Source organism: Scardinius erythrophthalmus (assembly GCF_964197995.2).
Source record: "Scardinius erythrophthalmus genome assembly, chromosome: 18".
Lineage (NCBI taxonomy): Eukaryota > Metazoa > Chordata > Actinopteri > Cypriniformes > Leuciscidae > Scardinius > Scardinius erythrophthalmus.
This window is the reverse complement of record NC_138238.1, coordinates 27,502,005-27,527,699: the sequence shown is the minus strand read 5'-3', so window position 1 is coordinate 27,527,699 and position 25,695 is coordinate 27,502,005. Positions and strand designations below refer to the sequence as shown.

At 42.5% G+C, this 25,695-nt stretch overlaps 1 protein-coding gene and 1 long non-coding RNA gene across 7 annotated transcripts in view; both read right to left on the bottom strand.

The window, feature by feature from the left end:
* The window catches only part of LOC308706464 (transforming growth factor beta-1-induced transcript 1 protein-like), a 216,039-nt gene that overhangs the window by 33,432 nt on the left and 156,912 nt on the right, over positions 1-25,695 (bottom strand). For all 6 annotated transcript variants that reach the window (XM_081392121.1, XM_081392122.1, XM_081392119.1 and 3 more), the window contains one exon: positions 24,615-24,788. In XM_081392121.1, coding sequence (XP_081248247.1) covers positions 24,615-24,788 — 174 coding nt within the window. The remainder of the gene's footprint in view (positions 1-24,614; positions 24,789-25,695) is intronic.
* LOC308706466 lies at positions 15,419-20,445 on the bottom strand. The gene is made up of 8 exons (XR_014032037.1): positions 18,585-20,445; positions 17,763-18,350; positions 17,587-17,668; positions 17,176-17,362; positions 16,831-16,952; positions 16,402-16,631; positions 16,173-16,319; positions 15,419-15,994 (listed from the first exon to the last, which is right to left on the bottom strand). It is a non-coding gene; the product is annotated as an uncharacterized lncRNA (long non-coding RNA).

The window sequence follows — 25,695 nt, the reverse complement described above, 5'->3', positions numbered from 1 at the left end:
AGGCTTGGCTTGTAGGGAATTTCAAACCTGCGTATTTTCAAACGCACATAACTATAGAACCCATTCTAAATGCGCATGTGAACGCCATCAGCGTTTCTCACAGGTTCGCGTTTAAAGTCTGTGTAGAGGGAATGGTGTCGTCTTAGCGGCCCCTAATTTAATAACAAATGATCGTTGCGATGGAAGCAAATCAATCAAAACTAACTTTAGATGGAAAATAACTTAACTCTGCTATAAAGCCAAAACAATCTCTGTTACCTTAAATTATACGCTTATCTCTGTAAAGCTGCTTTGAAACAATCTACATTGTTAAAAGCGCTATATAAATGAAGATGACTTGACTTGACTTGACATTAAATCACAATGTATTATATATGCCTATTTTAAGTTCAAAATGGTGAAATTAGAAAAAAGTTGATTAGTTTGCCTGATTATTTTTGTCGTTGTTTAACATTTCTCAAAACAGCTGTCAAATATGAAATGTTTAGTTTAGCTACTTGCACCTTATCTCGCACTTTATGACCGTTATCAGCTGGAACTCGCTCTCAGCAGCTCCTGTGAACAGGGCCGTAGCTAGAGAATTCGGGGCCCCCTGAAAAAATATTCATGTGGGCCCCCTTCACCAATATCATATATACTGTAAATAGATGAGCATGGAGCCCAAATATAACAGAAGATGGTGATGTTGTTGTAAAACCTTTATTTTAAAAGTTAAATGTTTATATAAAATAACAAAAAGAAAGAAATTGTTGAATAATAATAAAACAAATTTTAAAAAGTAACAGCAAAATAATGTTTTTTCCCATCAGTCTGTTATAATTCATAAATCAAAAAGTAAACATTTAGAAATGGACAAGAATGCAGTCAAATTTAAAAAAAATAAGATCATTTATTATCTTATTTTTTAATAAAGATCATATGGAACTGGAAATATTATTAAATAAATCTTATAAATGTATTCATCCAAGTGCAGTGTGTTGTATTCATGTTTTCTTGATGTAATAAATACTTCATCAGCCGGCAGGTCAGGTGCATAATGCAATGCGTCGTGACTCTTAACTGTTTTTTAACTGTTATGTTAAAAAGAGAAATTTTGACCACGTAATCATTCGGCCTTTGAAAAAGTGAATGTTTGAACTCTGGTGTATGCTAAATGAAAACAGGTGAACAGGTGTATGAATGCATTTGCAGGTGTATCTAACCCTAACAACTAATTAATTAATTCATTCATTAATTAATTCAGATCCCTAATCAGCTTAACTTCACAATTGACCAGAAGAATGGTGGGACAATATTTGCTCCAATCATTGTAGAAAAGACAATATATGGTGATGTTAACTTTAATGTGGTGAGTGTCTGATCATTTAAGAAACAGTTGCTTAGTTAAGAAATGATTTGTGTATGTTATATATATTTATGTATGAGTATTTTTTGTTTTGTTTTTCAGGTGTCTCACTCTACCTCGGTAAATGAACATGGTAAGATCTCTTGTTGTAGAACACTGTGCATTCATAAGCGTGATGCTCCTGTTAATAATATGACTATCCAACTGTGTCCTGATTTTTAGAAATTCTTCCGAATGTAAGGAATGAGATGAAATCAAGAATGCTGCGTGACGCTGAGAGGACTTTGGAGGGAAGTGCACCACAGTCGGTCTCTCTAAACAAGATCTACACTGAACTGTTTATCATCAATGATGAGACTGACCCCATCAATAGAGAACATGAGATCTGGCAGATCGAGACGACACATGATTTAAACACATCAGCTCAGAGACTCATAAACTACAAGGAAATCCTTCAGCCACCCACAGATGGAAATATAATTGTATGGTGATTTTCCAAATGATACAACTTAGTCTAAATAAGAGCAATGTGGAGTCCTCGGATTTCTTAAAAACAACACAACAACAACAACAAAACATTGTGACAAACTTTGACAACATGTTGTATGGACAAAAACACTGTTTGAAATATTTTTGTATAAATAAGATCTAAGACGCCTAAGTACATTTTTTCAACCATATAAAGTTTTTGAACAGACGCGGTTTAGTAAAAATAATACATAAGTCTTCAAAGAAGATAAAGAGAAGATACGATTTTATTGACATATTTAATTTAAACTTTTAAGGTTATGCTTTTAAATGAATTTAGTATAAAACTCTGGATGTACTCTGGAACGCGGACTAGATTTACTGTGACATTATCTCCCGAGGCTCATCTGGTCTGTAAGTCCTCTTGTCTCTGTGAGGGTCTGGAACATTTATTTCACACTGTAGTTTATCTCTGAAGGATTTTGGGCTGTTTTGTTTTGTTTATGACAACTTAAACTATTTGCTTTTTGGATTGATTTTTATCGTTGCATAAAGAACTACTTCACCTCTCTGGAAATGTAAGGTGTTTTTATTTATATATTTATTTAGCTAAAACTTTGCTTACATTTTTTAAATACATTTTAGTAACATATGTAATTATTCATTGGTTATATATTTTATTAATAATAATTGCATTTAAAATAGAGTGTGTAAAATAATGTGTGCGCGCACAAAACAGCTTAGAAATGATATTAAATTATTTATTTCATTTTTGACAATTTACAAATGTAGGTTTCTGTGATGGTCGTGTTTAGGTGTACGGGATAGAATATGCAGTTACGGTACAAAAATCATTATGGCTATGGAAAGCCCAGACCATAAAAATTTAAACCCCGCATGGACAAAAAATGCTGATTTAAGACGACTAAATACAGTTCCCTTTCGTCAGCAGGGAACTCCGACGCCTCGTCGGGGGAGTTCCCCTGACGAATTGGGATCACGCTAGGGAGACCAATTGCCTTCGAGTGAATTAAAACGAGCCAATGAACATTGGCATGCAAGGTTTGCATTCCGCGGCCCGCCTACCAGTGCGGGTATAAGGCGGAATCAAGCGCATACACAAACGCTTTCTGCTTCGGAGCCGACCGGTTGTGTCCTCTCTGAGTGAATGAGTTTTAAGATTGTATTTATCTTACGCTCTACGAGTCTGCTGTTTCGGGAAGGGACCTCTCTGTGTTGGTGAGACGGCGTTTCAGCGACCGCGCGATTTCCTGTCTGCCGGCTGCGTCTACACGCTGTTAATTCAAAAGCTGTTTTTACAGCTGGTAAACGGTTCCCCGCTGTGTCGTCGCGTTGGGTCCCTGTGTGCTTCAGCACAATAAAGAGAGTAATTTCTTTCTGAAAGAGCAACACGAGTGAAGATCGCGTCCTTTTCAGGATGACGTTTCACTCGTGTGTTTCTGGATGCGATTGTTCCTGTCCTTATTTGACGGCCACGTTCATTGTTTCACATGCCTAATCAGTGTGTGAGACTGCGTTCGTGGGTGGTTCATGTTCTCTCATGAGTGCATGACCACGTCGGCACGTTGTTCGTCTCCCCTTTTTAAAGGCTCGAGCCGCTCAGCGTGCCGTGTGCCGTCGAGCGCCGGTTGACAGCGTGGGTTGTCACGGCAACCCAGCGCGCGTCATTCGGCGCTCAAGATGCGTGGTCAAGATCAAGACTCGCGTGCCTCTATGAGGTGAGTCCCTTTGCTTGTTTCCCGATCTAGTTTCTCTTCTGGTGCACCAGGAGAGGGCTACTTTGGCAAATAACATTGGTGATCTGAGGGTTACAGTGCGGAATGTCTCGCCAGGTGAAAGACCCTCACGAGCTTCCCACTCCTCTAGCGCATCACAAACATGCTGAGACTGTGTTCGTGGGTGGTTTGTGTGCTCTACATGAGAGCATGACCACGTCGGCACGTTGTTCGTCTTGCCTGAGGGCTTGAACGCTCAGCGTGCCGTGTGCCAGGGATGGCCACGTTCACTGTCTTGCATGCCTGGTTGACGGCCATGATCGCTGTTTCACATGCCTAATCAGTGTGTTGAGACGGCGTTCATGGGTGGTTCATGTTCTCTCATGAGTGCATGACCACGTCGGCACGTTGTTCGCCTCCCCTTTCTTGTAAAGGCTTGAGCCGCTCAGCGTGCCGTGTGCCGTCGAGGCTTTGAGTGGGATTTTGGTCCTTATCATGAGGGACCAAGCATTTCATTCGGGGCCCCAGGGGAGGACAGATGTCGATTGCTACATCGGAGAGAGGGCTGTTATACTCTGAAAATGATGCTGAGTTCCTACTGTAATGGTGTGTTCTCATGCTGAAGGTTCAGACTTGACAGCCACACTTCCTGGGTCTAAAGTGCCTAGATGTGTGTGAAAAATTTTGGCAGTATGGAAGTATTTTGGTGCCAATATGGCAAGCCAAACATGCCTAAATCTGCAGAAGTTTTTCCTCTCTCACTACCCCTGCACATTCAGTGCACGTGGGTAGTTCTGACTCGGAGTAGAGCTGCGCTTTATGACTGACCATGATTAGTCACAGCGCTGGCCTTCGGTCAGACGATGTCCACACTGTGGTCCAGAAGCGCCTTAAAACCAGCCCGCTCGGAGTTCGTTTCCCCCCCAGCAAAAGGAGGGGAAATGACCCTGAGAGGAGCGACCCAGAGAGTGTGACGAAAACTGCTCTTTGGGAGTGTGTGTCATCACCACTCCTTCCCCCGGAGGAGGGCCGGGTGGAGAATCCTTTGTTAAATTTTTCTAGTTTCTGTTCCGCCGCCGACCAGCTGGTCGGTGGTACCCAAAACCTAAAAAAGAGCAGTTTCTTCCTCCTCTGGGTCATTCACGGTTGGGATTGCCGAACATGCAGTCTCTCCTGCTCAAGAGTAGGACGTCAGTGTGCGCCACCCTCGGGTCTCGCCACTGTCAGTCCTCTCTCCCCAGCTCTCAGATAGCAGTGGCGCCACCTCGGTCACGCCACTCCTGTCTGTCGCTGGGCGGGAAGGCGAGACCAGCAGCCGCCCTCGGACCTTGCTCCTTGTCTCCTCCCCTTCCCTCGCCAGGCGACAGACCGCAGCAGAACACTCTCGGGTCTTCTCTGCCGTCTGTCCCCCGGTGGAGGCAGGTAGGTGTTGTTCAAATACACACCCAGACCCCGCTCTCGGCCGCCACAATGCCACCAGAGCCGTGTCCCTGCCCTCCACCTCGCTGCCTCTCCGCGGGTACGCCGGTCGTGTGGGTGGGCTCGTTGCGGCGGTTTCTCAGAGCCTGGTTAGAGCTCCCGAGTCCGTCGCGCTGGCTCATCCGCACCAACCGGCTCGGCTATGCAATTCAATTTGCACGCCGGCCTCCCAAGTTCAGGGGCGTCCACTTCACCCATGTGCGTCCACTGGATGCCCCGGTCTTGCGGAAAGAGATCGACGACCTACTGGTGAAGGACGCGATCAAGCCGGTCCCTCCAGCCGATATGAGGTCAGGGTTTTACAGCCCTTACTTCATTGTACCCAAGAAAGGCGGTGGGTTACGGCCAATCCTGGATCTGCGAGTATTGAATCGGGCCCTGCACAAGCTCCCGTTCAAGATGCTCACGCAGAAACGCATTTTCGAGTGCATCCGTCCCCAGTATTGGTTTGCAGCGATCGACCTGAAGGACGCGTACTTTCATGTCTCGATTCTTCCTCGACACAGTCCGTTCCTTCGGTTTGCTTTCGAGGGTCGAGCATATCAGTACAAGGTCCTACCCTTCGGGCTGGCCCTGTCGCCCCGTGTCTTCACGAAAGTCGCGGAGGCGGCCATTGTTCCCATGAGAGAACAAGGCGTTCGCATTCTCAACTACCTCGACGACTGGCTCATTCTGGCACACTCGCGAGATGTGTTGTGCGATCACAGGGACATGGTGCTCCGGCACCTCAGTCAGTTGGGGCTTCAGGTCAACTGGGACAAGAGCAAACTCTCCCCTGTGCAAAGGATCTCTTATCTCGGTATGGAGCTGGACTCGGTCGCCCAGACTGCGCGCCTCACGGAGGAACGCGTCCAGTCAGTGCTCAACTGCCTCAAGTCTTTTCGAGGCAAGTCAGCGGTTCCACTGAAACAATTTCAGAGGCTCCTGGGGCATATGGCAGCCGCAGCCGCAGTAACGCCGCTCGGCCTGTTGTATATGAGACTGCTCCAGCACTGGCTTCGCGATCGAGTCCCGAGGTGGGCGTGGCAGAGTGGCAAGTTCCGGGTCAAAGTCACCCCGAGCTGTCGCCAAACCTTCTCCCCTTGGTTGGATCCTGGGTTTCTACGGGCTGGAGTGCCCCTAGTCCAGGTTTCCAGGCATGCTGTGGTTTTCACAGATGCTTCTGCCAAGGGCTGGGGGGCCACGTACAGAGGGCATGCAGTCTCGGGTCTGTGGACGGGGCCCCAGCTGCATTGGCACATCAACTGCCTAGAGTTGCAAGCAGTACACCTAGCTTTGTGTTGCCTCAAGGGGTTTCTCAGACACAAACACGTACTGGTCCGTACGGACAGCACTGCGACCGTTGCGTACATCAACAGACAAGGTGGTCTACGCTCCCGTCGTATGTCGCGACTCGCCTCCCACCTCCTCCTATGGAGTCAGAAGCATCTGAGGTCGCTTCGTGCCGTTCATGTCCCCGGGGAGCTCAATCGTGTGGCCGACGAACTTTCACGTCGGTCCCCCCTTCCGGGTGAATGGCGACTTCATCCCCAGGTGGTCCAGCTGATCTGGCGAATCTTCGAAGCCGCACAGGTAGACCTGTTTGCCTCTCCGGACACGACCCATTGCCAGTGGTATTACTCCCTGACCGAAGGGACTCTCGGCACAGATGCCCTGGCACACAGCTGGCCCCGGGACCTACGCAAATATGCGTTTCCCCCAGTGAGCCTTCTTGCACAAACTCTGTGCAAGGTCAGGGAGGACGAGGAGCAAGTCCTTTTGGTGGCCCCGTATTGGCCAACCCGGACTTGGTTCCCAGAACTCATGCTCCTCGCGACAGCCCCTCCTTGGCCGATTCCTCTGAGGAACGACCTTCTTTCTCAGAGACGGGGCACCCTATGGCACCCGCGTCCAGACCTCTGGAAAATCCATGTCTGGTCCCTGGACGGGACGCGGAGGTTCTAGATGGCCTACCACAGGCAGTGGTAGCTACCATCTCTTCAGCTAGAGCCCCCTCTACGAGGCGCCTCTATGCTCTGAAGTGGAACCTGTTCGTCGGCTGCTGTTCTTCCTACGGGGAGAACCCACGAACTTGCCCGATCGGTGTAGTGCTCTCCTTCCTACAACAGGGGTTGGAGCGAAGGCTGTCTCCCTCCACCCTCAAAGTGTATGTTGCCGCAATAGCCGCGCATCACGATGTAGTTGAAGGTAAGTCCGTGGGGAAGCACGACCTGGTCATCAGATTCCTCAAGGGTGCTAGGAGGCTAAATCCACCTCGCTACTTGCACCCTGTACCCTCTTGGGACTTAACTTTAGTGCTCAAAGCGCTCCAAAGTCCTCCTTTTGAGCCTTTGCTGACAGTCGAGCTTAATATCCTGTCCATTAAGACAGCACTCCTGTTAGCATTGGCTTCTTTCAAGAGGGTGGGGGATCTGCAGGCTTTTTCGGTCGACGAATCGTGCCTAGAGTTCGGGCCCGGCCTTTCTCACGTTGTGTTGAGACCCCGGCTCGGATATGTGCCCAAGGTTCCTACCACTCCCTTCGCGGACCAGGTAGTGAACCTGCAAGCGCTGCCCCAGGAGGAGGCAGACCCAGCCCTAGCTTTTCTCTGTCCCGTCCGGGCCCTCCGGGTTATATAGACAGAACGCAAAGCTTTAGGACCTCAGATCAGCTCTTTGTTTCTTATGGAGGCCAGCAGAAGGGGAAGGCTGTCTCCAAGCAGAGGTTAGCCCACTGGCTAGTGGATGCTATCACCAGGGCTTATGAGTCCCAGGGTGAGCCCTGCCCACCCAGGTTGCGGGCTCACTCCGCTAGGAGTGTTGCCGCTTCTTGGGCTCTGGCACAAGGCGCCTCGCTAACAGACATTTGTAGAGCTGCGGGCTGGGCGACACCGAACACGTTCGCTAGGTTTTATAGCCTACTTGTGGAACCTGTTTCCTCCCGAGTACTTGATACGGCCAGTAATTAGAGGGAATAGGTGTGTCGGCTTGCGACGCCATTCCGTGAGCGGATACGTGCGTCTTTTTTCTCTGTTGGTTACCCAACAAACGGCTAACCTCGTGAGTTCCTCCATCACCCCCTCCGGTGCCAGGCGTTGCGGACCGCCCGGCACCAGGTCTGCTACCTTCAGTAAGGAGTTGCTAGTAGACTGGGTGTTTTTCCAGTGGTCCCTGCGGCGACCCATGATTGCCACGTGCAGTTCAGCCGTGTCTTCCCCTTGACAGACTCATTCTGTCGTCCTTGTTGAGTATGCTCCTCACTCCTCCGGACTGGGACTACCTTCAAGGACTGCCATATGTTTCACTACCCTACATGGTTAGTACATATGTGTATTGAGGGCCTTCCTCTAGGCTGCCTCAGCTTCCGCAGCGTTCCCCCCCTATTATATCCTTGGGGTCGGACACGCTTTCCCAGTGTTATCCAATATCCACTGATTGGGTCTTGCGGAACAGCAGTGTGATTCCCTAGCTAGCTCCCGCAAAATTTCTGGAAACTGCTGCAGGGCTGTAGCTTAGCTGGGCGCTGGAAGGGGCCAGCACCATGGCGTTTTGGTAGGGATCCCAATTCGTCAGGGGAACTCCCCCGACGAGGCGTCGGAGTTCCCTGCTGACGAAAGGGAACGTCTCGGTTACGTATGGTAACCCTCGTTCCCTGAGTCCAGGGAACGGAGACGCCTCGTCCCGTCGCCATGCTGCTGTAACTTCGCGGAGGACTGAACACCGTTCGGCTCCTCAGCGAAAAGCGTTTGTGTATGCGCTTGATTCCGCCTTATACCCGCACTGGTAGGCGGGCCGCGGAATGCAAACCTTGCATGCCAATGTTCATTGGCTCGTTTTAATTCACTCGAAGGCAATTGGTCTCCCTAGCGTGATCCCAATTCGTCAGGGGAACTCCGCCAACGAGGCGTCTCCGTTCCCTGGACTCTAATGTTTTTGAACAGACATTGTTTAATAACAATTATACTTTAGGTCACCGTTAGACAAAATCATTACAGTAAACTTCTAAAAGATAAATAGAAGATATGAATGTATTCAAACTTTAAAGATTTTTTAAAGAAAGAAAGTTAAGAACTTTAAACTTCAGACTAAAACAGTCTTTCATTTTAAAAGATCACATTTAAACTTTTACGATTATGCTTTGAAATAAATTTAGTACGAACAAAACTTTGGCTCTGGAAAGGCGTTAGCAGACTAACATTACAGTTACAGGTTACAGGTTCACAGTTTCTAAATGTTTTCATTGTTGCTCTCTCTGAAGATAGGCCTATGTGGTCATTTTCTCACAGATACAACTTAAGGAATTATTGAACATTTCACAGGTGTGAGATGACTTTTGTGACTCTCTAAAAATGTAAGGTGTTTTTATTTATATATTTATTTAGCTAAAACTTTGTTTACATTGTATTTAATTATTTATTTATTTATTTCATTTTTGAAAATGTACAAATGTAGGTTTCTGTGATGGTCGTGTTTAGGTGTACGGGATAGAATATGCAGTTACGGTACAAAAATCATTATGGCTATGAAAAGCCCCCACCATAAAAATCTAAACCCCAGCATGGACAAAAAAAAAAAAAAAAAATGCTGATTGAATCTTTTCACATAAATGAGATTTAAGACGACTAAGTACAGTTTTTCAACCATCTAAAGTTTTTGAACAGACATTGTTTAATAACAATTATACCTTAGGTTCAATTTAAACAAAATCATTACAGTAATCTTCTAAAAGGTAAATAGAAGATGCGTATGTATTCAAACTTTAAAGATTTTATTTAAACAGTCTTTTGTTTTTAAAAGATATCATTTAAACTTTTAAGATTATACTTCTTATAAATAAACTCAGCACCTGATATCCTGATCGCTGAATTTGTGTGACTCTCTTGACACACACACACACACACACACACACACACCCTTTGGCTGGTGCTTTTTGAAAGCTCCGCAGGCCAAACGCTGGTGTAAAGAGAGGCCAGAGGGCCCTGATTTCTAAACATGTAAGATGAGTTTTTATTTTCGTGAACCCGTTTCATACATTGCGTTGTTTCGTGAGCTGTATGTTTTTTCTTCAACTCTCTAAACATTTAACTGATTGTTTCATAACATGTAGGCCTATGTTTTTTCTTCAACTCTATAAACATTTAACTCATTGCATTTTTTTTTTGTGAATCCATTTTATTTAAACTGGATAGTTCTACATTTATTTCAACTTTTTGTGTGAGGTTTTAGTAAGATCTTTATTTTATATTATGTATAATTATTTATATTCTTTTAAAGAAGAGAATGTTTTATGTAATGATTTTTTTATTCTTTTGTTTATCTAAAACTGAAAGAATTGGTTTCAGTAAGATGTTATTTTATATTATTGTATATTATATTATTTGTGTGAAATATACATTATTTTATAAAATCTCTGTTTCTCACTATCACTGTGCTCTGGAATGTGGAGGAGCAGAAGAAGGAGACTGCTAACAGCAACACAACCGGTATTTGTTTAAAAGTTAAGCCGCAACTCATTGACCACTGATGCAACAGAAACCAATCAGCTGCTCTATATAGATTTTGGCTGCGTTCACACTGCAGGGCTTAATGCTCAATTCCGATTTTTTGAAAATATTCTATTTTTTTGCAAGGCCGTTCACATTTCCAATTAAATGGGACCTTTTGTGATCTCCTGTGTGAACGTGAAATGACCCAGAAGTGACCCGCATGCGCAAAGGAGTACTCAACGGTCAACGACGTCACTTGTTGTTTGCGGAAGTAGCTAAACTTCAACTAACTGTGATTCACTCACACACACACACAACACACGAGCACGTGCAACGACCGTTACACAAGAGCCAGACAGCAGCCGCTGACCTATCTAATAGCAGCACAAATAAGTTAACATAACGTTAGTCTACTCTTATTCACATTGGATATATCATGATGGTGGCCGTGGGCTTTTATTTATTTTTTTAATTAACTGGCTCGTCGAGGTCGACCCGTTCGGCAGATTTACCTCAGCTCGACGAATATGCAGTCCGTTTTCAAACCGACGACTACTTCAACGCAGAATTATGACGTTTGTAGTGTATCAATGACGTGCGGGTCGGATACATGCGACCTGGCCGTTCAGACTGAAGTTGCATTTCAAAAGATCGGATACGTATCGGATTTGGACCACATACCCAAGTGGCCTGGGTCGCATTTGAGAAGAATTATTATATAATTATAGAACACTGAAGCAAACATTTTTCTTCAAAAAAATACATTATCATTTGAACATGAACAACAAATGCAAACAATGTAACAAGTAGTGGCAACTGTCTTGTACTAACAGTGCAATAAAATAGACTGTAAATGAACAAACGGTGCAAATAATGTTATACAACTTGAGGAAAATATACTGAGTGAAAATAGTGCAAATAATCTTCACAAACTAAATGCAGATATAGAGAATTTCAATGAGTTTAAAATTGTGTGTCAATAGCGTGACAGGTTCTGCTTTGGGCTCAGGACAAGTTCCTGTCCCTCAGGGCGATTTACATTCCTGGAAGCACAAATGTAGGAGCAGATCTATTGTCCAGACAGGAGGTCACAGACGGGGATTGGAAGCTTCATCCCGATGTGGTCAGTAAGATCTGGGAAAGATATTACGAAGCAGAGGTGGACCTTTTTGCTTCTAACAGTGCAATGTCCCCACTACTTTTCACGGACTCCTCCAGCCCCCCTGGGTCTGGACGCCATGGCCCATGCATGGCCCAGGAAGCGTCTATATGCGATCCCACCGATCGCCCTGCTCCTGGGAGTCCTGGCGAAGGTCTGTCAACAAGGGTCATGCCTCTTGCTAATAGCGCCTCATTGGCCGACCAGAGTCTGGTTCTCAGAAATAATATATCTCCTCGATGGCTCTCCGTTGGCGATACCAAACAGGAGACACCTTCTGTCTCAGTCACAGGGGACGATATTCCATCCCTGGCCAGAGCTATGGAATCTTCATGTCTGGCCCCTAATGGAGACCGCCTGAGAGATGCTGGACTTCCAGCGGATGTGATTGAGACCATTCTACTAGGGTTCCTTCCACCAGAAGAATGTACGCCCTTAAGTGGCGCGTCTTTGAAAGGGGGTGTGCAACACATCATACAGACCCAGACCACTGCCAGATTGTTTCAGTGCTGGAGTTTTTGCAGGAATAGTTGTCAGCAGGCACATGTCCTGCTACTCTCAGAGTTTTTGTGGCCGCCATTGCAGCTTGCCACACTCTGATTGATGAGGTTTTGGAGGGGAGACACCCTTTGACCACTTGCTTCATTCATGGAGCCAGGCGACTGAGGCCTCCTGTCAGAGTCAAAGTTCCTTTATGGGACTTAGCCATGGTCCTTGAGGGGTTAGTCGACAACCCATTTGAACCACTAGAGTCAGCGCCGGTCAAGCTTCTGACTCTAAAAATGGTTTTCCTTATAGCTATCTCGTCACTAAAGAGGATTGGGGATTTGCAGGCTCTCTTGGTTTTGCCATCCTGCTTAGACTTTGCCCCTGGACTAGTTAAGGCTGTTTTGCACTCTCACCCAGACTATCTCCCAAAAGTTACATTTTCGACCATACATCCGGTCGTCCTTGAAGCCTTCTGTCCCCCGCCATTCACTTTGCCGGAGCAGGTGAAACTCCACTTACTGTGTCCAGTTCGTGCTCTTCAGATTTACGTCAACTGCACTAGCCAGTGGCGTAAGTCAGAGGAGCTGTTCATTTGTCATGGGGGCCGTAACCGGGGGTGGCCACCACAAAACAGACTATGATGCTATCGCCTAAGCCTATGAGGCGCACAGTCAAGCTTCATCTTCGACCCCTTACCCACATCTCGCCTAGACTACTGTAATGTTCTTTTTTATGGACTACCAGCACACTCTATCTCACGTTTGCAATATATTCAAAACTCTGCCGCAAGATTGCTAACTTACACTAAACGATCTGCTCATATAACTCCAATTCTGTTCAACCTCCACTGGCTACCCATGTCTTCTCATATTACTAACAAAATTCTTCTGCTTACCTTTAAGTCACTCAATGGTCTTGCTCCTTCCTATCTCTCTGACTTACTTTCTCCTTATATTCCCCCTCGACCTCTCCGATCTTCTGGCTTTGAACTCCTCTGTGAGCCGAGATTCCGTCTTTCATCTATGGGTGGCAGGTCTTTCTCCGTTGTAGCCCTTAAGCAATGGAACTCTCTTCCCCTGGCTCTTAGGACAACAACCACGCTGCATGAATTTAAGTCTAAACTCATAACCCATTTGTTTAAACAGTATTATCAGTCATAACATGTTTTTCTTAAAAAATTTCCATAACTCTGTATTACAATCATAATGTTTCCTTATGTACCATTAGTCTTTTGCATCTGACCTTTGCTTCAACTGCCCACCTTCTATGCTGTCTGTAAATAGTGTTATAATGTTTTTTTTTTTGTTTGTTTTTGTTTTTGTATTCCAACTGCAATGCGATATGCAACTGCAATCACTCATTTCTTGGACTGGGCAAATGTCTATTGTCCATTTATATATGAACTGATTGTTTGTTCTGTACTTTTATTGTGAAGCGTCCTTGAGCTTGGGAAAGGCGCTGTAAATTAAACATAATTATTATTATTATTATTATTATTATTATTATTATTATTATTATTATTATTATTATTATTGGGGCTCATTCTACCAAGGGGGTTGCATCGTCCAGGGCTTTAGCAAGAGGCTCCCCATTGCAGCAAGTATGTGATGCTGGTCCTATCCGCATACATTTATCAGATTCTACAGTTTGGATGTTCACATTACTCCGGGCTCTCACGTCCTTGAGTCGGCATCCCAAGCTCATGTCTGAGACCCTTCTTGTGTTTGTGTGCACACACTACACAACCTTGAGGGGTCCAGACTCTTCCAGTGCAGCAGCGCCGTTGGAATTCTCGTTCCCTATAGACCTTATGTAGCCCTACCCCTTTTCAGCGCTGCGCTTGTTGTCTTTTGTCTTCCGGTTTGTATTTCCACAGCGATCTTAAGAATTTATGAATGAACTGCCCGTTTTAAAATCTTCCCGGTCTACTGACATATGTTAAAACATCTGCTTTAAACATTACAATGCTCGTGATAACTTTCGTTAAAGGAGAAGTTCACTTTTAAAAAAACTTTTGCTGATAATTTACTCACCCCCATGTCATCCAAGATGTCCATGTCTTTCTTTCTTCAGTCGAAAAGAAATTAATGTTTTTGATGAAAACATTCCAGGATTTTCCCCCATATAATGGACTCTAATGGGACCCAAACGGTTCAAGGTCCAAATGACAGTTTCAGTGCAGCTTCAAAGGGCTTTAAACGATACCAGACGATGAATAAGGGTCTTATCTAGCGAAACGATCGGTCATTTCCAAAATAAAGAAAAAAGTTTAAGTTTTATAAGCACAAACGCTCGCCTTGCTCTGTTCTGTGATGCGCGTTGGTGACGTCACGTAATACGCAATTACGTTGAAAAGGTCAAGCTTGACGTAGGCGGAAGTACCGTGTCAGTGTTTACAAGTTGAACATGCAAAGAAAGTTAAACGCCGTTTACAAAAAAAAGGAAGTTAAAAGGTAAAACAACGATGTCGGACGATTTTGAACTTAGAGGAGAAGATGAGATGGAGTTTTTCGCCCTGCCCTACCTTTTTGAACCGGAATGCACAGAGGAAGAAATTAGGCAGATGGACGAGACTGCTGCGGCGACACACACCTCTCAAGCATCGGGCAGACGAAGATCTAACGAGACATGGTGGTGCACATGTGGCAAATGCCAACCATTGCCAACAGAGGAAGAATCTCAATGCTGCCACGACTGGACCATTTCTATCCCGCCATTAGAATCAATCATTGAGTCAGCTGGTGAGACCCTGTTTACATCTCGCTGCATTACCCAAAAAAATGGATTTCCACCGTTACTGAGCAACAGCGTGTTAGAGGCGTTTTTTAGTTTGCCCAAAATTAACTGGAGACGCCGTCCGAGGCCCCAAGGACCTGGTGGCACCCTAACAGTTGAGTAAGTATCGCGTGTAGTATGATTATTACATAAGCATATGTTATCGGTTTTCATATTTTAACGTTAAATATTTAAAAGTTATTGACTGCACACATTTCTTTTATTTTACAGTCAATATAGGCTGGTGGCATACCGGATAGTTCTGGAATGGATGCTGAAAGGGGAGAGATTGGGAAGACGCAACAGGAGGGTTCTTCCATCCTGTGTTGTCAGTGCCATCAGACTGTCATACCCTTCTCCATCAGGACAGTATGTAGGCTTCAGAGAAGCAGAAGAGGCTTTTGGTCTTTTGTAGGAATAATAATTTGAAATACAACTTGAATTACAATGTTAAATTTTTTATATACATTATAATTTGTTGTGGCTTGGTTAGTATTTTTGTTACTGTAATTGCTATAGTTTTTTTTTTGCATAGTCAATGTTATTTGTTGTTGTATATACATCAACACTACATACTTATTGATGTCTCACACAAATGTTTATTTTGGAAGAATAAAACAAATTTGAGAAATACAATCGTTTCTGTTTAATTACAACTGATGTGGGGTGCCATCAGTAAGGACCATATATTTCACACTAACACCATAAATATTTTGTTTGTTTCACCAACTGTGTTTTCTGTTTTTACCTCAATAAGAAAAAAAATCAGAAAAACTATTAAAAAAAAACTATAAAAGACTTCAACATTTTTAAAGTAAATTAGTGTCCAAATTGTGATAAACGCTTTGCAATTACTTCTTGCTTGTCAGGCCTTGGTGTTAGGGCTATGTTCTGTGGCAATGGGTGATGATGAGTCAAATGACAAGAACTTTCCTTGTAAACAAAGTTGGTGTCCAGCCGCCGCTGTACAACTTTCTCAACCAGAGACTCTCTGAATTTTTGAGTGGTTTGTTTAAAAATCGGTTTGGCTACCCATTCTTTGGTATGTTTGGGGAAAACCACTTTGTACCGAGATACACCTATAATAAAAGAAAATAGATGAAACAAAACAATAAATTACACGATTTGTATTGATTACATTACTATAATAGAATGTTCACATTTGATTCTCAACTTGATTAACTTAGATCTATTGTCATCACACAACATATAGAAAAATCTTAAGTAGTTACACACAATATGTTGTTTTCAACTTACCAGTAGTGGTTGTTGCTTGCTGACGACCTACATTTTCATTATGGTCAAGGATAGCGAGTTGTGTTCGTGCAACCATGGACACATAATGAAAATGCAGGTTCTTTGGGCAGTATTTCAGTAGGACAGAATGAAACACCTCCAGTTGTCCTAAAGATAAAAGAAAAATTGTATACGGTGTACCTACATGTACATGTGTATGTACATTACTATGTATATATAAATAACTTACCAGTGTGTTTGAAAAGAGCCATTTGCCTCAAATCCTTTTGAAGTCCTTTGTCCAGAACAAGACTCTGCAGTGTGTGGAAGGCACGCGAGTCTTTTCCAAGCCTTTTTTTTTTTGCGTTGCTGTTCTGGACTGAGATCATTGTGTACACATTTTTTCTGCTTTCCTTCTTCAAACCAACTGTGCACACCTGTAATGTGATAAAGTATGGACTTCCAATTCTCGATCAGTTCCTGTATAAATACATGAATACTCAAAGTAATTATTATACAAATATATAAATTATAAACATAGAAAAATAGATGTTTATGGTCCAGCAACCCCAATATTTAAAAACTTACAAAAACAAAAAAAATTAGCTTTCTCTAAAGAACAAAGTAAAATTTGTGTGTGTGTATAAAGAACTTAATATTAAAACATTACAGAACTTACGTCAGGGTCGCCTCCACAAGTTGCAGAGCAATACCATAAATGGTTGCAAATACTTCGTGTCCATGGCTGCAGCTCTCGATTGTCCTTGTATCTTGATATGGAGCACAACTTTTTGGAAAGTCCTAAAAAAATATAATTTTAATTATAAAATAATTAAAAAGGATTGACAATATAGTGCATACCAAGGTTAATCTAGTACTTCACGGTTTATTGTAGCAATTTTTTAAATGCATGAAAACAACACATTGTATATTCCTACATAGGAATAAATAAGCTTTAGACTGTGTTGCCTTTTGGATAATTCATAATTAATATCTCTTTCTCAGTCTCTTGTGAGACAGTTACCTTTGACTACATGCCAAATATCAAATTCGTGGTGAATGTTGGGATATTCTACACGCATAATCTTTCTAATAGATGGCGATCTGTCTGTGGTCAGCACATCGATTTTGATTCCTTGTTCTTGTATTGTGTTCACAGCCCTCTTGAATCCTACTGGCTCCATGGCCACAGAACAAGATGCTTCTGTAACCTGAAATGCAATACCATGCTAGATAAACAAGGAGTGTGTGTATTTTCATTGATGTTCAAAACAAACAACATCTTTTTTTACTTTTAAAACCATTTTATATTGATCATAACATTGCAAAAACTGCCAGTAATGTTACTGTACTTGACTTTAAAATACTGAACACCCACTAAAGTTACTTAAAATTAATAACAAACGGGATGTAGAATTATGCCATGTAAACTGACCTGCACCAATTCAAAGTGAACAATCTTGTCTGTTGTGTCATCCATGAAACTGTACGTATTGTATTTGGCCGAAAATCCAGGGCTAAAAGAACCACAAGTACAAAACATTTAAGTGTGTTAAAATTTTCTAAAATTGTCAAAAAAAAAAAAAAAAAAAAAATACTACATTTACTTGCCTGTCTGACCTCCCATCTCCGGACAAATGAACTGGATTACAGAGTTCAGTTTATAAATGTAAGTCATTAATTGCTGCTTTCTGTTGTTCTTTATATTCTTCATCAATGACTGGAGTAAGGTAGGAAGACTGAATGTCAAAGTAAGTGGTTTTATGGGGTATTTGAAGGTTGAGCAAAGTGTCCCAATCAGCGATGTCTGTATATGTTGCTCCAGTGAATAGTGTGCATGCAGAAACAAGAAGATTATTAGCTGGCATTCCCCTAACATCACTGCATGAACTTTTTTTTTCACATTCCCAGTGAACACGGAGAACACTTCCCACTGTTGCTTTTGCGGTCTTTGTTATTACTGATCCACATTCTTGACATCTTTTAAACAGCTCCATGACATTGGGCTCGTTGACAATCCATTTTTTCTGTTTCCAATGCTTTTCACATTCCTCTTCTTCTGAATTTGTTGTAGACGTTGATGTTGAACTCAGTGGCTGAAAACTAAGATCTTTGTCCGATTGAGGTTCTATGGAAAGCAGGCTAACATCAAGTGCCAAACTTTCTTCTAATCTGTTCTGGTTGATTATACACAGGGGGCTATGAAATTAAATGGATTAAATTTGGTTTATAATAAAACTGAATATAAATTTGTAATGTAAATAGTATGTTTAATACATTTATTACAGTATATCTGTGCATTTTTAATGATACAACATCATCAAAATATTAAATACTACATTTTTAGAAATTATATTTTTCCAAATGACTAACACAAAAGCATAATTTACCATAATTTCACTTTGTAAACTGGTAACAAATTATGGTACTTACAGTCTGGTTGGAGTGTATTGCAGGGTGGGCAAAATATATTCCAGATGATGAGGGTGTTTTCCTGTTTCTAACACTTTCAGGACTTGTGAGCAGTAAACGAAGTTTAGACGGAGCATCTGCAAACTGCCTCGTGGTAGTTCCTGGATCAAAGTCCTGTTGCTTTACTGGTGTTGACTGTGGAACATTAGCCAAAAACTCTACTGCTTCCTGGACCTCCAGCTCAGTGCTACTGTCTTTTGCTGGAGACTCTAAATTTCCACGAGACGGATACTTAGGAGTAAAAAAACAAACAAACATTTTAACACGTCTACAGTAATAGGAAGATATTAGTGATAAACATTCACACGTTATGAAACACATTGACGAGAAAAAAACGTCAATGCATCTAATATAGTAAAAAAAAACATACATACCTCTATTTGCTGTAAAAACGTATTGGGCACAGCCGACGCTTTCAGATAACGGCGATGTCCTTGCTGGGAGGGTTTGAAATCATCCTCGAAAAAATTATCACTGCACACTCTCTTACATATTAGAGCATGTTCGGGTGTGTTGATATACAAGTGCAGCGCGAGCAACCACAGTTTCAATCGCTCAGGATTGTGTGTAGGAAATCTATGAAAAGTCAAAAATGTCTGTCCTGACGAAAATGTTCTTTTAGGCCTTTTAATATTAAAACACCCAGGATACGCACACGAAACGGGCATTTTAAACGATAAACTGACACAAAGACATATGAATATGTATATATGGTACTCCTTCCGCGCATTTGTAAACACTGACACGGTACTTCCGCCTACGTCAAGCTTGACCTTTTTAACGTAATTGCGTATTACGTGACGTCACCAACGCGCATCACAGAACAGAGCAAGGCGAGCGTTTGTGCTTATAAAAACTTAAACTTTTTTCTTTATTTTGGAAATGACTGATCGTTTCGCTAGATAAGACCCTTATTCATCGTCTGGTATCGTTTAAAGCCCTTTGAAGCTGCACTGAAACTGTCATTTGGACCTTGAACCGTTTGGGTCCCATTAGAGTCCATTATATGGGGGAAAATCCTGGAATGTTTTCATCAAAAACCTTAATTTCTTTTCGACTGAAGAAAGAAAGACATGGACATCTTGGATGACATGGGGATGAGTAAATTATCAGCAAAAGTTTTTTTTAAAAGTGAACTTCTCCTTTAACTCTACAATAAGTAAATCCACTTCACCAGCTAATTACTTTTCCACAGCGATGCGATAGAAATATACAGAGCTACCGCTAAAATGGAAGTTCAAAGACAATATTCTAAAAATGGCTGCGCGCATTTTTCTTTGGCGCATAAGGTCTACAGGGCTTTAAATCAAGCGCAGCATTGAGAGTAGCTTTTGAAAGGGAACGTCTCAGGTTACTTGACTGTAACCCTGCTCCCTGAAAAAGCGGAATGAGAATGAGATGGATGCTGTGCTTCATTGCCGCACTGAGGGCGTGTTCAGGACGTTCTTCAGAAAAAACAACCTGATGAGCACACCTGTCACACATCTATTTATAGCCTCTGACATGCGCATTCTGATTACATCATCATCAGAGGTTATTTAAAGCCAAATTCTTTGGTGTGTTTGCCACATGTGTTCACAAACCGGTCAAACAAAGACGTTCTTCCCCATAACGTTTTTATGTAGGTAATATTTGTTTTCCCTTAACTCACAAAACAGATCAATAAGAGCATTATTTCAAAGAAACATTGTGCCTTTGCCTTATATTTACTCATAATGGAATCGTTTGACAGACAATATTGTTTGGAAAAAGGTTTGGCTTATACCTAAACAATTACAAAGTCCAAGAGGTATTATTTAAAATTATACATAATATTTACCCAGCGAAACATTACTTTATCAAATTCAAAGGAGATATTGATTTTAATTGCACTTTTTTGTGATGGTTGCCCTGAAACGGTGGTTCATTTGTTTAGGCACTGCACATTCATAAGACCATTTTGGCAAAATGTTTGTGATTTTATTACAAATAATATTGATGGTCAATTTGTGTTATGGAAACATTTATTAGTTGGTCTTTTGGAGAACTGTAGAGACAAGCGCAGTCAGGTTTATATAATACATTTTCTTTATTATTTAAAACTCCATGGTCACAAATGTAAGTTTCACTGTAAAAAAAAAAACCCTGTTTTATATATTTCAGGAAATAAATGGAACTGTCAGGGTACTGCAGGTTGAAGACGAGGAGACAGGATTTCAATACATCTGGTTTATTCACAAACACAGATTACAGGAATACTCAGGAACTTAGGAAACTCAGGAATACAATGACATTCAACACTGACCTTGACACTTCAATGACCGACCAAGACTGAAGGAACACACAGGGCTTAAATACACAAGGAAACAGATCAGGGAAATATGACACAGCTGGGGCAAAACAAATGAGATAACTAAATGGTGAGTGAGAGGTGATTAACAGGGCACAGGTGAGACAGATGAATTAATGATGAACTGAATACAAAAATCACAAAAAGTCCAAACAGAAACGTGACCGTACTCCCCCCTCCCCGAAGGCGCGTCCTCTCGTCTCAAAACATCAATGGGGAGGGGGGGTGGGCGTCCTGACTAGGGACCGGGAGGCAGGGATCAGGGGCTTCAGGACGTCACTGATGGCGGAGATGACCCTTCGGGTGGCCATGACGGAGGCGACCCTTCAGGCGGCCATGGCGGAGACGACCCTTCGGGAGCTGGCTGATCAGGAGACCATGGCGGCGCGGCCTCCATGGTCCAATCGTGGGACCTACTGCCCCCCGCCCAAAATTTTCTTGGGGACAGCTACGGAGTCATAGACTGGAGCAGGCACCGGACCATCACAGACTCTGGCTCGGCGGGCATGACACTCTCAGTCTCAGGCTCGACTGGACTGGCGTGAAGTGCAGGCTCGGCTGGACCGGCGTGAAGTGCAGGCTCGGCTGGACTGAGGGTGGAAACATGTGACTCAGGAGAGGATGGAGCTGAGGTAGCCGACAGGGAGGCATGTGCGGCCAAGACACACATAATAGCAGCAACATACAGGGAAAGGGTAGCCTCTTCAACCTCAACAGAACAGACATGAAGAGCAGACTGCTCAGGGATGGCCTCCAGAATTTGGGGAATGCAGGAAGTCCTCTTCCTCCTCCGTTTATGAGAGCGAGGGGGCGCTGCAGCGAATGATGGCTCTGGGTCGGCTGTGCAGGCGTCAGGCTCTGGATCAGCTGTGCATGCGACTGGCTCTGGATCAGCTGGGCCGATGAGAGGGAGATCGGAGAAGTCATCATCCCTGGAGATAAGCTCAGTTGTGCAGATGACTGGCTCAGGTTCTGGCTTTACTGGGCAGGCGACTAGAGACTTGACTGGGAGATCCAACGGGAGGTGGAAATCGGGCTGGACGAGAGGGTCAGGCTGGATGAGAGGATCGTCCACGACTCCCACTGTGAGGGAAGAGCCACACACCCACAGGGTGCGGTCGATGAACTCAGTGAAGGGGAGATGAAGATCATCCAACAACAACGTCTGTTCAAGTGGACTGCTCAACCCGCTCCAAAACACCATCTTTAGAATTTCAAGATCTTTATTCACATCTTGATAGTAGACGAGGAATTTTTCCACATACTCCTCCAAAGACAACTTCCCTTGCTCCATGTTTAGTTTTTTTGGGTCGGTCGTTCTGTCAGGGTATTGCAGGTTGAAGACGAGGAGACAGGATTTCAATACATCTGGTTTATTCACAAACACAGATTACAGGAGTACTCAGGAATACAATGACATTCAACACTGACCTTGACACTTCAACAACCGACCAAGACTGAAGGAATACACAGGGCTTAAATACACAAGGAAACAGATCAGGGAAATATGACACAGCTGGGTCAAAACAAACGAGATAACTAAATGAGGTGATTAACAGGGCACAGGTGAGACAGATGAATTAATGATGAACTGAATACAAACCACAAAAACAGTCCAAACACAAACAGAAACGTGACAGGAACATTATATTGACTCAATAATTTTTTTTATAAAACAAAAAGCATTTAAAACTTTAAAATGTGTAATGTTTCAATATCTTTATTTAGATCTACAATAAGCCCCCTCTAGTGTGCAATTGTTTGTTACATTTATGTCTGTTCTTGTATTTTCAAATATCTGTAAAATGATTTTCTGTTAATAATAAAAAATAAAAAAACATCTCACTAGTAAAGTTTTGATGGATGAAGATTGCAATCAAGGTGAAGACAATTGCGGAGACGTACAGGAGTCATACAGTAAGCACACGCGAGTCTGTTATATTGATGTGCAAACGATGGACAGACCTCTCGATGTACAGACACAGTTCATTAAAGTTGTTTACGCACACAGTCAGGATAATGTTGATTTAATGTGTTTGTTGCTGTGTTTAGGTATTCTGAATGGATCCGTGTACTGTAGTAGGTATATGCAGTCAGGTTTTTTTTTTTTTTTGGCATCTCCATGTGGTCTTGTTTGGTATTGCAACTTGACATGTCTAAAATGTAAACAAGCCATTTGCTGTTGCACTGTACACATAAACTATACACTGTGAATTCTGAAAAAAAAAATCTGTAATGTTTTTTTTCATGGGTGCTTTGGGGTGCATACATTTATGAATTTCATGGACTCCTTATTTGATTTGTTTTTTTGATGTCCTTTTGGAGTGTCCTTTTTTGGAAAAACACTTAAATTTACCTCGAAAAAAGCTTGCAGAAATCAGTTTTGTGAGAATCACCTTTCAATCTGATGGTTTACTTTGCTGGATATAGCAAGTATTAAACAAGATAAATTATTATTATTTTTTCACAAGTCATTCATAAGCTCCTTCATCACAGAGGTCAGGACAGGATTTCATGTTGTCTCTGCTCTCCAGTCAAATGAGAATTGCTAAGCTAGCATTAAAATGAATTTTAGGAGTTGGCATGTTATTATTATCCTTGATCTGAAATGAAGGTAAACAGATTTGGCTTGCTGTCCATAATTGAGGGCTGGAGATCAAGATGCAACCCAAGTACCCCCTGGATTTACTTAAATAATATTTACAATAACTAGAGTCCTGTTTATACCTGGTATTAAGATGTGTTTTGGACGATCGGATCACAAGTGGGCGACGCTAAATACACAAAGTGTAAAAAGTTTTGAGCTTGTCCTCTTTCAACCACGCATTCAAAAATGCATTGGACCGGATTGCTTTCGCAGTGGAAACGCTCATGTGGTTGACTGCATTCGAACAGCCACTAAAGACCACCTACTGAACTGCGTATTCATTGTGGGACGTGTTATTGAGAAACACGCTTGTCAGATGGCATTTAAACTTGACTGAAACAAAGGGACCCATAGACGTTCCCCTCGAAGTAATCAGGACAGAAGCGGTCGAAGGTGGACAAACGAGACAAATTAAAATGCCAGGTTTAAATGGATATGTCTCCCTTGTCCACTTGTGATCTATTCGACCAAAACATATGGAAACAGGGGCTAAATGTAAGGAAGAGTTGGGGTGAAAGAGGAACTGGGTTGCTGGAAAAATTGTTGCAAGAGTTTAGATACATGCTTGCTCTAGCATTGTGATTTGTTGGATTAAATGAACATGCTCCTACAGAACTTATAGCGCCATTCTTAAAATGATGTTTCATAAACAAAGTTAGGGAGGAGCACGTTCAAATAATCAATCCAATCAACTTGTCATCAAACAATCAGCATGAGAGGAAGCATATATATATATATATATATATATATATATATATATATATATATATATATTCACTCTGTCAGCTCGCCTAACATTCCTTGACAGTTTTCAGCATCCCTCCACCACCCCGACTCCTCACTCTTGGCTTATTCTTTCACAGCCAGGAATACGGGGGGAGTACTCTGGGTTCGGGCCGAATACCGAGCCTGGAACCCTCTCCTCAGACAGCACGCCAAATACGCATTTATTCTATCTGACTTACAGTATTTGTAAGTGTGAACTCGTGAATATAACACTGAAATGTATACCTACATTGAGTATGGGCTTGTTGCATTGTGCGCAGTGAGGTGAGTACAGGGTGAAGTAGTCGGGCTCACAGTATGGTCGACCATCTTTCTCAAAGAAATTACAATTGCCAAGCTCACACTCACACTCAGAGCAAACAAAATGCTCCGGATGCCAAACACGACCCAGAGCTGTTACCACCTAAGAGATATAAGAAGAAGATGCATTTTTTAAATAACAATCGTTATTTAAATGAGAAGTGCACATAAACAGTAAAACATTGACCATCCACTTTTTTGTTGTATCTCATTCACTTTTCTCCAGGCATTAATACAAAATTCAATAAAGAGTTCTAAGCCATGAATCATACCAACTAGCTCAAAGATGAAATGCAAACATTACAAACTATTTGAAGCAAATTTATGAAAACTGGAAAAATTAGGTATAAGAAAACTAAGTAAAGTCAATTACAATAAACGTAAAATACCATATATTTGTTTGTCACATTCAGTGTGGGCGTGGGGTCACTGCCGAGCTATTTTGGGAGCATTTCTTTTTCCATGGTTACAGTGACTTTGCTGACTAGTGGATCTCTCTTTGAGATTGTTGGTCTAGTGTATGTAATTTAATTTACTTGCTTCAATGTAATTTAATGTAAACCATTAAACTTAACTACCAAAGATAATTACAGGTTTATACGCATTATAGTCCTTCACGTCTATTGCAATCTCAAAATTCCGGCCAGTTAATAATACCTAGAATATCAAAATCGACTGCTGGCGGTAGATCCTTTTCCTATTTAGCACCAAAACTTTGGAACAGTCTTCCTAACATTGTCCGGGAAGCAGACACACTCTGTCAGTTCAAAGCTAGATTAAAGACACATCTCTTTGACCTAGCATTTACATAATACATTATAGACTTCTATAATTCAATGTTAGGCTGCATAGATTAGGTCAGCCGGAACCAGGAACACTTCACATAAATCCTGATGTACTCGTTACATCATAAGAAGAATGGCATCTACGCTAATTTTAGTGTCTTTGTTTATCCCAAGGTTTTCCCGCAGCCTGCCGGATTCAGGCTGTATCCAGATCTGACGAAGGAC